The sequence below is a fragment of the Polypterus senegalus genome, chromosome 3 (genome assembly GCF_016835505.1).
Source record: "Polypterus senegalus isolate Bchr_013 chromosome 3, ASM1683550v1, whole genome shotgun sequence".
NCBI classification, from domain to species: domain Eukaryota; kingdom Metazoa; phylum Chordata; class Cladistia; order Polypteriformes; family Polypteridae; genus Polypterus; species Polypterus senegalus.
Genome location: NC_053156.1, coordinates 56569237 through 56585090, shown reverse-complemented (window position 1 = coordinate 56585090; position 15854 = coordinate 56569237). Strand labels below are relative to the sequence as shown.

General features: G+C 39.7%; 1 protein-coding gene across 1 annotated transcript in view; it reads right to left on the bottom strand.

The window, feature by feature from the left end:
- Nucleotides 1-4419, bottom strand: part of dhh (desert hedgehog signaling molecule) — a 40890-nt gene extending 36471 nt beyond the window's left edge. The window contains exons 1-2 of the mRNA XM_039747257.1: nt 4080-4419; nt 3432-3838 (exon numbers count right to left, since the gene is read on the bottom strand). Coding sequence (XP_039603191.1) covers nt 3432-3737 — 306 coding nt within the window. The 5' untranslated portion in view covers nt 3738-3838; nt 4080-4419. The remainder of the gene's footprint in view (nt 1-3431; nt 3839-4079) is intronic.
- Between the last annotated feature and the right edge of the window lie 11435 nt (nt 4420-15854).

Sequence of the window (15854 nt, the reverse complement as noted above, 5' to 3'; positions counted from 1 at the left end):
CACAGTGATGGCACTGCACGCGCTGCTGCCTCACTGTAAGGAGACCTGGGTTCACTTCCTGGGTCCTCCCTATGTGGAGTTTGCATGGGTTCTGCGGTGGGCTGGCGCCCTGCCCGGGGTTTGTTTCCTGCTTTGCGCCCTGAGTTCACTGGGATTGGATCCAGCAGACCCCTGTGACCCTGTAGTTGGGATGTAGCGAGTTGGATGATGGATGGATGAATGGAAAAGCCACTCACCAGCTACTTTATAATTTGATTGCAAAAATAGGCAAGCAAAGAGAAGGCAAATGAAGCAAATAATCCTTTTAAAGCATATATGTCAGATGAAGACTATCTGCAAGTTTAACCTGTAGCCATTGTAGCCCTTGTTTAGAGATACCATCACAAAAAAGAACATGTTGACTATTTTGATTTACAGTTGGTTGACTAACTACATTATTTTCTTTCAGAAGAAGATGGAAATGAGACTTGATGTGTAATGATTATAGATCACCTTGTAGTCTGCCATTCAGGGTTTGTTCCCACCATACCTGGTGCCCATTTTACTCCTACCATAGACATGAGGTCCCCAGCTACCACAGACTGAGTAAATGCAGAAAATATATAAACGAGTACATGGAGAGTGTCATCTAGCACTCGCTGTATCTTCAGTCTGTCCGTATAAACATAGTTGCTTCACCATTTGTTTTTTTTAAAAGCCCTGCAAGTCACTAATTGGACAGAAAAGGTGATGAGAAGTTTTAACTTGTGCCCCTTTAGAACAAGCTGTATCAAACTTTATTATATCAAAGTTTTCTCAGGCTGTTCTGTAGCAAAATGCATTATGAGAGCAGTGTAACAAATACTCACAGAGGTGTGCAGTCATGCAGTTATGTGTCAAGCCACATTAGTTGCCTTGTTTGCAGTCACTCAGTGAACTAGCACTTGAATTTTTAATATCTCAAACTTAAGGAATTCACCCAGGTTCCCAACCTAAGTAACTTAAGTGCAATACAAAATAAGATTAATCCAACAACACATGGAGTATTTCACAGCTAAATAAACCAATAAAAACGTGGAAGTAATTAAAGATAAAAGGAAAGGTTAATTAATCAGAATCAAACAATTATTTTTTAAGATAGAAACACTTGTCCAAGTTTGACTATCAGGGAAAATAAATCAGGCTTAAATGACAATTTGACTCTGGCATTTTTTACATTACTTCACAGGATATTCGGTATATAAGCTATTTTGTTTACCTTTCTTTTTAGCTCAGTGGTGCTTGAAAATGATTATTAAATTACATAGCCAGTAACATAAAGGCACATCTTGATCATTGTACCATAGAATGGTGACTTGTTGACTGTTGATTAGCACTTCAAGTAATTTCACTATGCTCTGTACACTTGCCAATAATGACACTATAACCCTATATAATAAGATACCATGATTCAGTCAACAATCAAAAAAAAATGTATTGTTGAAAATGAAACCATCATCATCTTTCATTCAGGCTTTTATCAAAGACAGAGGTATTTTTCAAAGAGAAATTCCAGACTTGAGCTTGGGGAAAAAATAAATGACTCCTGTTATAAGAATAAGTCTGTATATGAGAATTTAGTTATATATATATATATATATATATATATATATATATATATATATATATATATATATATATATATATATATATATATATATATATATATATATATGGACATACATATAATATTCTCTCTGGGTATATTGTGAATGAATACAATGCCATAGTGGGACTGTTTCTACTTCCCAAAAGAACTATCTGTATGTTGGCTCCAGAAAGAACCTCTATTTGTTTAGATCTGTGATGTGCCATTTAATTTAACACCACTTTACGGTTCTTTACTGGGTTGTGTGGTTCCTCGTAGAACTGTTGCTTGACAAACTACCATTTCATTCCGGGAAGGGTTCTCTGCTTATGAACCTGGTTCTTTGTGCCCTGAAAAACTTCCTATTATGTATGAAACAAACTAAATCTTTAATAGTATTTGGCAGGCTACCTAGCAATACAATAACAAATTAAGAAAGCAAGGACATATCCTGTGTTCTTGTATGCAGCAAGAGTCTTTTTAAAATCATGAGCCATTGATATCTTACAGATCTGTTTCCATCTGTTAGTGGTTATTTACTATTTGGAGCCTGTTAGAGATCTAAATAAAAGAAGGTCCTTTCTGGAACCTTTGTGTGGATGGGACCTTTGGGAACCAAAAATGTTTCCCCTATGACATCACTCTGAAGGACCACTCTGACACCTTTATTTTGAAGAGTGGTAGGAACCTTTTTAAAGCTGAAAGAACCCTTCCCATAATAAAAAGTTTCATTTTCTGGCAATGGTTGTACAAGAAACCACACAAACCAGTAAAGTGCCCTTCCAAAACCAGTATGTTTAAGAGTGTGTATGGGTGTCTGAACTGACAGATGACATTATAATGACCTTAATTAGTCAACAGAATTTACTAAAACCACTTGTTCTTATAGAGGACTAAAATATATTATACACAATTTAAAAGTAATATGCAGCTTTATGCCATTCACTCTCTAGTAAAGCTGAAGATGCTTTGTCCTAAGGGTCTCTCCATTACCCCTTTCTCTGACTAGCCATCTGCTCATTTCCTGATCATACTTTTTTCCAGTGCTCTTAATATGTGCGTTTAAATTCTGACCTTTAATTAGTGTCCATTTGATATATTATTCTAATTATTGTTTATTGATTAATTATTCATTTGTTAAGGAAAGTTGTGCCTGGCATTGTGCTCTCATTATTTGCCCTGGCATTATTCAGTGCTAGATGGTATTCACTTGTGAAAAATGCAACATAAAAGGCTGGTTTAGAAGACTGGTTAATTGGCTATGATATAAGTACTTATTCTGAGATGCGGACGTTTTCATCAAATTTAACACAAGGCCAACGGTGTGGCCAGCGGCACGCACTTCCACAGGTGAGCCCTGTCATGATCGCTCCCGCTAATTCTTAAACTGCGACTATTAACATGTCTCAAGTTAATGTAACATGCACTTCGGTGGCGTGTAGTAACGGGAGGAGAAAGCCCTGCTCACAAATGGAGAAACGTGCACACTCCAAAAAGTCTCTAAATTTCAAGGAGAGCTTACCACAGCGATTACTATAGTAATTGTTTTTGATAAAAATGTAAAAATGTTACATTCTATAAAGTATAGATACTTCAAATTTAAAAGTTCAAATAGTGTGAAGAGCATAGCTCTACAAATCTAAAGCGGAGTCCAGGAGATCAGTTGAAATCCGGGCTAATTGTTTTTGACAGCGGTGGATTTTACACTATTAGAAAAGATTATAAAAAATGACTAACCATCAGCATCTACAAATGTCCACAAACGTACCCACAATCTTATTTCTCACTTTAAATATCCGCTATACGTGAAACCCTGCGTACCCACCTGAGTCATAAGACGATCGGCCGAGGTGTTCTCCTCATCTTTGAAAATGATGTCCGGGTTATAGTTGGGAATGAGCTCCTTGAATCGCTCAGAATGCCTGGTTATCTTTCCATCAGGTCTTCCGCTGGCGCCCAGGTTGTTCTCCGAAAAGTTGGGTACCGATTGCTTAAGAGGGACGGGGATTAGTTTCCTTGGTCGAGAGCGACGACCACCGCCGGGACCGGGTCCACAACTCTGGACGAGCAGCCAGCAGCAAAGAGACAACACGACAAGTTGAGGCAGACCTTGCCCGAGCGGTGCCATCATCTTGATTATCGCGACTCGGCGCTATTTACCTGCCCACCGCAGCAGCGGCTGGGGCCGGTAGTCCGGGAGGCAACATTGCCGCAGCAGGTCTCTCGGAATGCCTATTTAAAATACACACAAGCATAAAAATGCACATTACTGTAGAATTAAATATAGACTTGAATAAATCTGCTCAAATTCTTACTGTACATTTCTTTCATCTTTAAAAGACGTCAATACAGACTTAACTTTTTTAATATTCTGCAAACGCAAACATGTTTTCAGAGTTTCTAAAGAAATATTTTCTTATTAAAGATATCAGTGCTAAAAACAAAATAAACGTTGTTGTGCTGACTAAGTTACCCAGTGTCAGTCGGACTTTATTCCTCTTTTTGCGTGTCCTAAAGGTGGCCCGTCACTGGGCTCATTTCAGTTGAGACACAGGTGCTTCACTCTCAAAATACTGTCTTGCGAATTATTCAGCGATTTATTCTTGAACGCACTCTATTTGTCGGTGTCTTCTGATCGTTTCTTAGTTTCCAAAGTGTATAAACGCGAGTCGCTTTCTCGATCCAACGGGAAGTCAGCTTCAGTGCTTTCATCGATTCGTCCAGTTTAGCAGCTGCCAATGTCCTGACAAAGATAACGTGATTTCAAGTATGTCGTGTCGCCGCGTCTTGAAAGGGACTACAATCATTGAGACTTAAGGATGACCAGTGAGAGCGCTCCTCCCCGCGCGACCCCGCCGCTTATCACACGCCCCACACTCACTCCCGTCGTGAACGCGCGTTCGCCTGCTTAGTCTTATTCACCGCATACACTCCTACACTTCCTTTATTAGTAGATTGTGGCTTATTGACAAAGGTTACGAAAAGTACTTTGACGAACCGCTCCAGCAGATTGACATTAGCTGTAAAGTAGGGAATGCCCCCAACTGGCACACAGACTAATTTTACTAAAGGAGATGCAAGACATGGGGCGCAGATATTAAAAAGCTTTATTTAGCGCATGTTTATGCTGAACACTCGACCACTCGTTGCAAACAAATAAAAAGTGACTTCTTAAGTGTCATTTAGTTTTTGGGCAGTTATCGAATTGCTGTCAATTGGCTATTTCGTGTCAAAGCAGGTGTAATTTTATAAGAACATGCGTTTTGACATTGTACACGTCCATTTGATATATAACACTGCACACTTACATTTCAAAGTCCACACAATCTCAACAAAAGCAAGTCAGTCATTTCCACACCCATTTAATCTTGAACACGGTCTCGGGGGTCAGCTGGAGTATATCCCAGATATCATAGGGCACAAGGAAGGAACAAACTCTGGAAAAGGCCGTCAGTCCATGGCAGGGCGAACACACACACCAACCACACACTTGAGCCAATTTAGGATCGCTAGTTCTCTTAACCTGCATGACTTAGTACTGTGGGAGGAACCAAGGTACCGGGAGGAAACCCACATGCATACGGGGAGAACATGCAAACTCCTCGCAGGGAACACCCGGGAACCCTGGCCTCCTTACTGCTATTGGGCCAATAGTACGTTCACTTTAAAAATAAAGTATATATTTTAAAGAGTACTCACATTCTTTCAGATTACTCGTACTTATTCCAATATTTTAATGTGGTGTCCATCGACCATTAAGGTCATTTGACACTAATAACTACCACAATATTATGTTTTATGGCTAGATTTTCACGATAGTATAAGCAGCTCAGTGGTCCAGCACCAGTTATCGTCACGAAATCACACCGTGCAGGGGTTGCTGGTTCTCCTTTTCTGCTTGTTTTCTCCTCCCGCATCCATTAGAAATGCAGATAAACTCAGAACTGGGCAGGCAGGAGCGCGGAAGCAGTTCCTCGTAACCAGGACTTGTTCTTACCTTGCACTTGATGCTTTAGGGATAGGCTTATGCTCCCCGCGATTCTGTAATGGACTTAAAAATGAATGAGAGAAACGTCGATGACAAACACGTTTACGTAGATCTGGCGGCAGCAGCGAAGAAATGAACAATGACGGCACAGGACGCTGGTCCACGGCTTGTTGCTTTGGGTCTCAGAGAGAAAGCCTCTCCCACGTAAGATGCATGTGCATAATCCACACTGCATCCGAAATTTTCTTCATTCAAATAATGTGCATTTTCAATCCAATCACAAAGTCGCAGGGACCACAACCTGTACCTGCAGGAACCGGCAGAAGAAAAATATCAGCACTGAATGGATCTGACACATCAACACTGAGCGCGAATTATTCGTTATATAAGGAATTACTTAGCAGAGATGTGTCAAGAAACGCTACTAGGGCTCCTTTACACCAACAGGATTTTGCCTTTATAATGGCATGCTGTGGCTGTGACCACTTTTTTCATTTTAAATCAGACGTTTTCTTCCTTTTTGGTAATTGTGGTGTGGATTTGTTATCATTATGAATGTGTTGAACTTTGAAAAAACTCTGAAAAAAGCTGATTGTTTTCTTTGCAGCAAATAACGTATCTATCTATCTATCTATCTATCTATCTATCTATCTATCTATCTATCTATCTTCTGTCTGTTTGAATTTGGAAGGAAACGTGGGGTGTACGGGGAAAACACGTACATAATTACACGGGCAAATATGTAAACTGCTCAAATAAACCGTTATGCGGACTGAAATCACACCATCAATTATATGCAAATAATTTCTCTTCCTCGGGTTCACTTCATGTAATGTTTATAATGTAAAGGAGAAATTAAAATAACAACGTGCATGTTAGGTTACTTAGACTAGTAGCCATTGGTCCCGTGTGCCTGTGTGTGTTAATCTGCCATCGGCCACCGTTGGTCCTGGCTTCCCACAATTCTGATTTGAAGGAGAAATGACAACTGATACGGTGCAACCTCATAGAAATTGTCAGTGCATGTACATAGTAATAATAACAATGATAATAATAATTCATTACATTTATATAGCGCTTTCCAGACAGAGGAGCAGCTTCATTGACAGACTGCTGCCACTGTCCTGCTCCACTGACAGACTGAGAAGATCGTTCCTCCCCCACACTATGCGACTCTTCAGTTCCACCCGGGGTAAACGTTAACATTATACAAAGTTATTGTCCGTTATACCTGCTTCACACTCTCCACCTTGCATTTTATAACTTGCACTGCATTTTTATCACTCTTTAATTAATATTGTTTTTATCAGTATGCTGCTGCTGGAATATGTGAATTTCCCCTTGGGGATTAATAAAGTATCTATCTATCTATCTATCTATCTATCTATCTATCTATCTATCTATCTATCTATCTATCTATCTATCTATCTATCTATCTTTTTTCATTTCTCAAAGCGCCACCACACATAATATGACTGACTTGTGCATGATGTGATGGTACTAAACGTGTAAAATAATACAATTGTAGAGGTATACACTTTTGTACATGTTCCACCAGATAGGAGTTGCAGGGAGCCGGAATAAACTTGGCCTACACAGAAGATGATTGGTCTGGAAAAGCAGGCAAAGCCATTGGAGTCGAAATCGATCTAACGGAACAACCTAACAGCTGTCATTGATGACAAGCCAAGCTTGGGCCCCTTTTAAACTTCTGGACACTGTGCAAGAAGGCCTAAAAGTGCCGTGAGATGAAGTATATGGAATGAAAGAAGGTATTAAATCGATCAATCATTTTTATAACCCGCTGATCCTGTTTGGGATCGCTGTTTGCATTAATTAAGAAATACTTAAGGTCAGAAAGTATAAATGACCTGAAATTTGACTGTGGTAATCAAAAGTAATATCTCAGTAACACACCATTATAACCTTGGTAGTTTGAATTAAATTTCTTTTCAAACTATAGGCAGCAAACACAGATGTTCACCATGCATTCTTATTGTTGTATTTATCATTTCAATATTATATATATATTTGTATAGACATAAGGATTACTAATTTAAAACGCAGCATTCTGAAGGACGCGCTAAAAGGGTCGTCTTGTGAAATGTTGTCCACAAAAACTGCGGAGAGAGTAGAAAGTCGCGTAATCCGTTTGTGGGTGCAACACTTTTTAGAGTTATAAATACATCCAACTTGCGCATGGATGTGAGGGGAAATCTGAAAAAAAAGGCGGACGGTTACCTGTCCTGGATCCGAAACCAGACTCTGGGAGATGAGAGGCTAAAGCAAGAAAAAATGGGGGACCGTATCACCCATTGCATCTTTACTGGTTGCCTTATTAATTCAGTGCAGAATTTTTCAAGCCATTTTGGAGATCTGAAACCCTTGGACACAAGAAAAACGTGAACATTTAAACACAGAAATTCACCGGGCTTTGATTCGAAACCATTCTCCTGGTACAGTGAAGCAGAAGCACTAGTAAAGGCGCTTATATACTCTCTTCTTCTGCAATGATTGTTATCAATGAAACGCAACTATTATAGTTTCATAGAAAATGAGACCGAGTCTCCGACTTGAAACGAGGGGTATTATTCATTTATCAGTTTCTTATAAGAAAGAGTGAGACAAGGAGCCAGAATTTTGTGAACCTGTTGAACATCGATTACAGTAACCTGAAAATAACCTTTTAATCTGTGTAGTTTAACCTTTAAAATTATTATTATTATTATTATTATTATTATTATTATTATTATTATTATTATTATTATGTAATTGCCATAGCAATTATACCAATTCGTCGATCAACGTTTTATACTGTATATATTTTTATTTACTTGACGGTCGCAGAATACATATTTCAACAGCAACAGACGAAAGGGCAAAAATGCAACGTAAATAGGGCGCACTCACTGAGAGACCATATTTTTGGACAGTAGAAATGGAGGCACTGAAAGTGTAATGTGTGCACCGGTAAATGTTGTACTTGTCACTCTGCAACAGATACACAGTGTTTTTATTTATTTTCATAAATACCTCGAATATCAAGGAGAGTGGAGACGCGTTACACGTTGATTAAACATCCAAGTATTGACTTCATCGTACTCTGTAAAACGTAACAGTTCGATTTCTACTCCTACTACTAACTACTACGTTATTCAAACCAGTCCAATTTGGAGTTGTCTGCTAAACTAATTGAGATCCCTTGGAAAAACCAACACAGAATGCGCAAACCCTGTTCATATGTGTGGATCTGAACTTTACCCCCTCACCTTTGAATTTAATTCAGAAATATTGTATTCTTTAAAACTTAAGTATTTGCACTGTAATACTTAAGTTTTAGCACTGCAGCCTTTTAACACTTGGCTGAATCCCATGTCTCCCAAGTTTGCTTTATCTGTAAGTATCAGCGTATGTATGTATTATGTATTTAAATATCTTGCTGAAAACCAAATACCTCCTTTAACGTTTCAGACGTGTTTCCAGAAATTGGCAGTCCGTGCCTGGTTCCTCCTTGTCCGTAAATGCTAACTTTCATGTAATGAAAAAAAAAATTTCGTTCAATTGCCTGATGACCAACAATTTCATCTTCTTCGGAATTCGTCATTGGCGATAACTTTACAATACTACGTTGCTGATTTTAGCCAGTAGGGGTCATCGTATGGTTAGTTTCATTACCATTGAATTAAATGCTGTCTAATAATCTGTTTTGGTTATTAACCATTTAGAGACTAAAGTGTTATATGTTCTTAAAATAGAGATATATTATTGTCATCAAAAGTTAACTGTAAGTGCTGAAATTATGTACATAAGTATACAGTTATAAATTCATGTATATTCTCCCAACACTGTACTATATAGTAAAATGAGAATAAAAACAGAAAAAAAAATATTTAGATAGATAGATAGATAGATAGATAGATAGATAGATAGATAGATAGATAGATAGATAGACACTTTATTAATCCCTCACTATTTAGAGTGAATAGAATTAAATTAAAATCTATCATTTGAAATAATGTGAATTTCTAACAGGATTTTACTAGCACCGAATGTGTTTTTCTAAAAACCTAAATGGGTCCAACCATCCAGTAGTTTTTAGGATTTAGCAAATATTACAGAGGCTATAGGGAAGCACATGGAAACGTTCATTTTAACACAATTTTTATTTCCTCTGAAAAATATTAAACCAACTATTTTGCTAAGCATGTGTATTCCTGTGCCTCATGTCAGGCCAGAGTGGTCTGTGTATTTGTGACTACATTCTGGTCCAATAAAGTATTTAATCTATAGAGTGCCATATACAGATGCTCTGAGTAAGGTGATCATGCCATTTATCGCGATATGTGACACTGGAGGAACGGCAGATGCAGGTGAAATTTGTAATCCCATCATTTTATAAGTCAGTGGGTAAGTAATGTTTTCTACTGTTTGAAATTGTCACTTAGAGGATCCATTCAAAACCTTTTAAAAATATGGCAAGATTTAAGAATATTAGAATTTTAGAATAAGCATTTATATCAGGGCAAAGGACATTTTTCCTTCTTTGTTTTTTTTCGATTTTTGTTCATGCTGTTGCCTCTCCTCTCTTTCCCTCGGGTGGAGGTAGAATTCTGTTTTGTTGCTTTCCTTTTTTTATAACTTTCTGATTTTTTTCTTTTCATTTTTGTTTTTCTAGCTTTGGCCTCCTTGTATTCAGATTCAGGTTCAGGTTGGGGAGCATGCACTGGTACAGCATGTTGCTGCACCCACCACACGACGAGACACCTTTGGATCCTGGTTGTCAACCACCCAGGCAGACACATGGCCCAGTCCTATCTTCTGGTAATAACTGTATATCTGCATCAGCTAGGTGTTACATGGGCATCCCCTTGGCCTGGTCCAGCTGTTCAGGTCCTCAACAATGAGAATCCTGTGAGCCGGATCACCCACGGAGAATCTCGCCACTGCTCCCTCACAATGCCGGTAATGTGCCTCATTCAGGACTCTGTAAGGAACCGCTCATTCAACACAAAGTTAAACCAGCGGTTTCCAAGGATCTTCCATAGAGACACAGTACCAAAGGAGTCCAGTATTAATCTCAGGTCACTGGATAGCATCCATGTTTCACAACCATATAGGAAGACCAGCAGCACCAAGACTCTAAAGACTTGGACCTTCATCCTCTTGCATAGATATCGTGAGGACGCACACACCCCTTTTCAACGACCTCATGACCCCCCATGCCCTTCCAATCCATCTACTGACTTCATAGGAAGAGTCACCAGAGACATGAATGTCACTGCCGGGGTAAGTAAACATCTTGACAAGGTCGACACTCTCTCCACAAAGAGACACACTGCTGATGGCTGTGCCCTAGAGATCTTGGTTTTTATCCAGGACACTCGCAAGCCCAGACACTCAGACTCCTCGCTCAATCTCTCGAGAACCCCCTCAGAGCCTCCATTGACTCTACAAAGATCACAGCATTGTCAGCAAAGTCAAGATCTGTGAATCTTTCTTCACCAGGGACAGATGTCCCACAGCCACTGGACCCCATGACCTTGCCCAACACTCAGTCCATACCAGCATTGATTAGAGTAGGAGCAAAAACACACCCCTGATGAATCCCAGAATGACCTTGGGAAAAATGCAGAGGTTCTGCCCCCACTCTGCACAGCACTCAGAGTACCAGTTTACAGGCCGGCCATGATATCCAGCAGCTTTGAGGGGATCCCGTGAAGCCTAAGTATGTCCCACAGAGCAGCTCAATCTACAGTGTTGAGCTCTTTACAAAAATCGACAAGGGCTGCAATGAAACTCTGTTGATATTCACGTTTGCTCTCCATGAGAACTCTCAGTTCCATGATGGTACATGGTAGGCATAAAACCAAACTGCTCTAATTGCTGGTAGGTCTGCAAGTGATCACAGATCCTATTGTGGATGATCCTAGCAAGGGCCTTTCCTGGCACCGAAAGCAGTGTTATCCTCCTGTAGTTGCTGCAATCCAGGCGATCACCCTTCCCTTTCCAGATAGGGACGACAAGTCCCATTTTCCAGTCAGTTGGGATGATGCCAGTCTCCCAAATGGAAGCAAAGATTGCTAGCAATGCAAGGAGGACAGCCTTACTACCAGCCTGGAGACATTCACCCTGGATACCACAGATCCCTGCAGCCTATCCTCCCCTCAGCTGGTTCACCACCTGTGCAATCTCAGTGAGACTGGGTGGTTCACAGCTAATCGGAGGATCAGCCTCAAGAACCGTGGACCCAGAGATATCCAACGTCTTAGCCGGAAGATCGACTTTGAACAACTGCTGAAAGTAGCCAGACCAGCGGGTCACAACTGCAGTGCCATCTGTAAGAACCATTCCATCAGCCGCCCTGACTGCGACTCTCTGAGGAACAGATTCAGATGTGTGTCACTACACCTTGGGTGGTGTTTAATTTTCTCACAGATTCCTCTAACAAACACCTCCTTTTCAGCCCTCAAAGCCAACACAGCCATCCTTCTCAATTCCTGGTCCAGACTCCTCTTAATGATATCCAGAGTGCCCTGTGAGATGAAACCCCTCCTTCTGGGAACACTGGTAACACAAACACATCCCTCAGCTACCTTCAAGGTCTTGTCACGGAAGGTCTCCCACATTACATTAGGATCAGCAGTTGCACCCAAATCCATAACTTCCTCACGCAAACTTCGTGCAAACTCATTAGAAACAGCCTGGTCGTGGAGTCTGGCCAGGTCCAGCCTCATTTTCCTAGTAGATGGTAGCCTACTGGACCTAAACAACAAGAAGTCTGTGGTCAGAATTCACAAACTGTATTCACGTTCTCAATATGAAGTTATTTGTTGTATAAGTTCGATTAGATTGTATGCAATTTTATTTTCTTCAAATAAAAAAAAAAACATAATTCCATCATTCTGTTTATTTTTATATTTGATAGTCATTTAACCATTACTGCAAAAGAAGAAAGTCATTTAACCATCACTGCAAAAGAAGAAGTTGCTTACCACACGTCTGCCATTACCCTTCATTCCAAAGTAATCTGAAAAGTAAAAACACTTCAGGACAGTGGCAGCTCATTTAAGTCAAGATGTTTTGACACTTCACAGTCATGAGATTCATGTAAAACTGAGCTTGGGATTCCAAATCTCTTATGCATTACACTGTTCAGCATATCCTATTGTACTTAAGCATTTGTAAAATCCAAAACCACAGGTTCCATCAGGCCCTTTGCTGGTACAGAAACTCTTGAGAAGATTCCAAATCTCACCTGTGGTACAATTCTAAATTTAATTAACTTTATCATAGGAAAAACAGTAAAAATAGTGTCTAACAAAAAAGGCATTGAATGATTTCTATTCATAACCAGACACTTTCAAATCTGTGCCTTCAGTAGATAGTATCACCGAGTCTGTATTAATGAAGGATTTTTGTAACTCAGTTTGCCATATCGTGTGTGCATTGGTGGTGTGTTCTTGTACGTCTTGTAAAGTACCTTGCTAAGGTGATGACAGTCAAAGATGCTATACATTATAGAGTATAACAACGATTGATTTACCAAAGCAAATTTTACTTGCATTTTCTAGTGTACAGTATGTGAAGTGAAAAATGTTCTAATTTTGCTAGAAAGCTTGAATTTGATTTCCCTGAATATTTCAAATTATAAAATGGAAATACACTCGTTATAAGTGTTGATAACCGAAAAGATTGCTCTGAGTTTAGGTAGCATGAAAATGAGACTTTTGTTTCATTTATTCATTCATTCATTCCTTTTCCAGACCTCCTTCTTCCAAACAAGAACTTAATGGATGAAGCCTGTCCTGGCATCAGTGCATTCAATGTAAAAGTCAGGATGGAACATTGGCACATTGTAGAGACTTTTTTGATGTAGTTGACAAAAAAAACATGACTAATGTATTGTCCAGGATTACAATCAGGAAATCTGAAATTAATATTAATGAGTTGTCTGTAAAACCAATCTAATGTACAATGTGGTGGCAGTTGAGAGGGGCGATTAAACTCTTCTTATCTTCAGTGCCGGCAGTGTGGAGGCCGGCCAGCCGATGGGCCGTCTGATAAGAATGCATTAACACACAAAGAGACAAGGATGCGTCAGGCAGGGAATGGTAAACAGGACCTTCTCAGACTCAACACTGGCATTGCTGTGAAACATTCTCGCCGAGAGTTCATATCAACACCTTCATGGAGAGAGCGCAAGCAGGAAAAACAAGACAGGAAAACAAACCATTGAACTCTAAAGCGAGCCGACCCACACCCTGACAAATAAAAGTGTTTGGGGGGCCTTTCAAATCAGAACAGGATCCGCCTGGGCTTTTCTGAATGATTAATAAAACTTTGGTTGTGTTGCAAAGCTCTGAGCCAGATTTTCATGTCCTTTAAAAATCACTTTTCCTTCATAAAGTGAGTCACATTTTGTTAATTGCAAACAAAGCATTGCATACCTCATTAAGCAAAATAAATTTTGTTTTTCTATATATTTTCGACTAAATTTTAGTGTGAGCATCAAGATGTCTAGCATAAAAAATGTTTTTTTGTCAAAAGCATTTTAAACTCACCAGCTGTTTTATTAGGTACACCAGTTCAACTGCTCGTTAACACAAATATCTATTCAGCCAATCACATGGCAGCAACTCATTGCATTTAAGCAGGTAGACATTGTCAAGACAACCTGCTGAAGTTCAAACCAAGCATCAGAGCGGGGAAGAAAGGTGATTTAAGTGACTTTGAACGTGGCATGGTTGTTGGTGCCAGACAGGATGGTCTGAGTATTTCTCAAACTGCTGATCTACTGGGGTTTTCACAGCACAACCATCTCTAGGGTTTACAGAGTACTGCCAGAAAAATGGGAAAATATTCAGTGAGCGGCAGATCTCTGGGGGAAAATACCTTGTTGTTGCCAGAGGTCAGTGGAGAATGGCCAGAGTGATTCATGGTGATAGAATGGCAACAGTAACTCACATAACCACTCATTACAACTGAGGTATGCAGAAGAGCATCTCTGACTGCACAACATGTCGAACCTTGAAGCAGATGGGCTACAGCAGCAAGAGACCCCACCAGCTGCCACTCCTGTTAGATAAATAAAGGCAGTTGAGACTATAATTCACATGGGCTCACCAAAATTGGACAATAGAAGACTGGAAAAATGTTGCCTGGTCTGATGAGTCTCAATTTCTCCCGCCACATTAGGATGTTAGGGTCAGAATTTGGTGTCAACAACATTGTAAGCATGGATCCATCCTGACTTATCAACGGTTCAGGCTAGTGCTGGTGGTCTAATCATGTGGGGGGTATTTTCTTGACACACTTTGGGCCCCTTAGTACTAACTGAGCATTGTTTAAATGCTACCGTTTACCTGAGTATTGTTGCTGACTATGGCCATCCCTTTATGACCACAGTATACCCAACTTCTAATGGCTACTTCCTGCAGGATAACGCATTGTCACAAAACTCAAAGCATCTCAAACTGTTTTCTTGAACATGACAATAAGTTCACTCTACTCAAATGACCACCACAGTCACCAGATCTCAATCCAACAGAGCACCTTTGGGTTGTGGTGTAACAGGAGATTCACATCATGGATGTGTAGTCGACAGATCTGCAGCAACTGTGAGATGCTATCATGTCAATATGGACCAAAACTGGTGTTGATAGCATTGTTGAAACTATGCTATGAAGAATTACTGCAGTTCTGAAGGCAAAAATGGGGTCCAACCCGGTACTAGCAAGGTCTACCTAATAAAGTGACCATTGAGTGTATTTCTCATCAGCACCACATCTTTGGTAGATCTTTGACTGGTAAAACTTAATCTAAAGTAAGTCGAGCAACATACTCAATGAGTCTTGAAATTTAACAAGTGAAGATATCTAAGGAAGTTACTTCTGTAAGCCTATAATGACATTTTATGGTCATTACATTTAGTCTTGGAGTTTGACAATTCACCAGGATAAAGATGCAACCCTTGACTACATTGATAGCTTTATGTTCAGACAAGGCTGAGAAGTGCCTCCCTGGACTAAAGTCTAGTCTGACAGGTTTTGGAATCTACGTTTCTTCCATCTTCAGAGGAAGACATGAGGAATTAAAAGTGTTTTCATAGGCAACAACTATGTTGACCCAGAAGATTTTTTTTCTTTCAGTCAAAGAAAGTGAGGCAGTGAACATTTGGATTAAACTAACATATTAAACCCTTAACACTTCCTCTCCTAGAATTTACTTGGCCAAAAGATGAAATCTCACTACAGAGGCTGC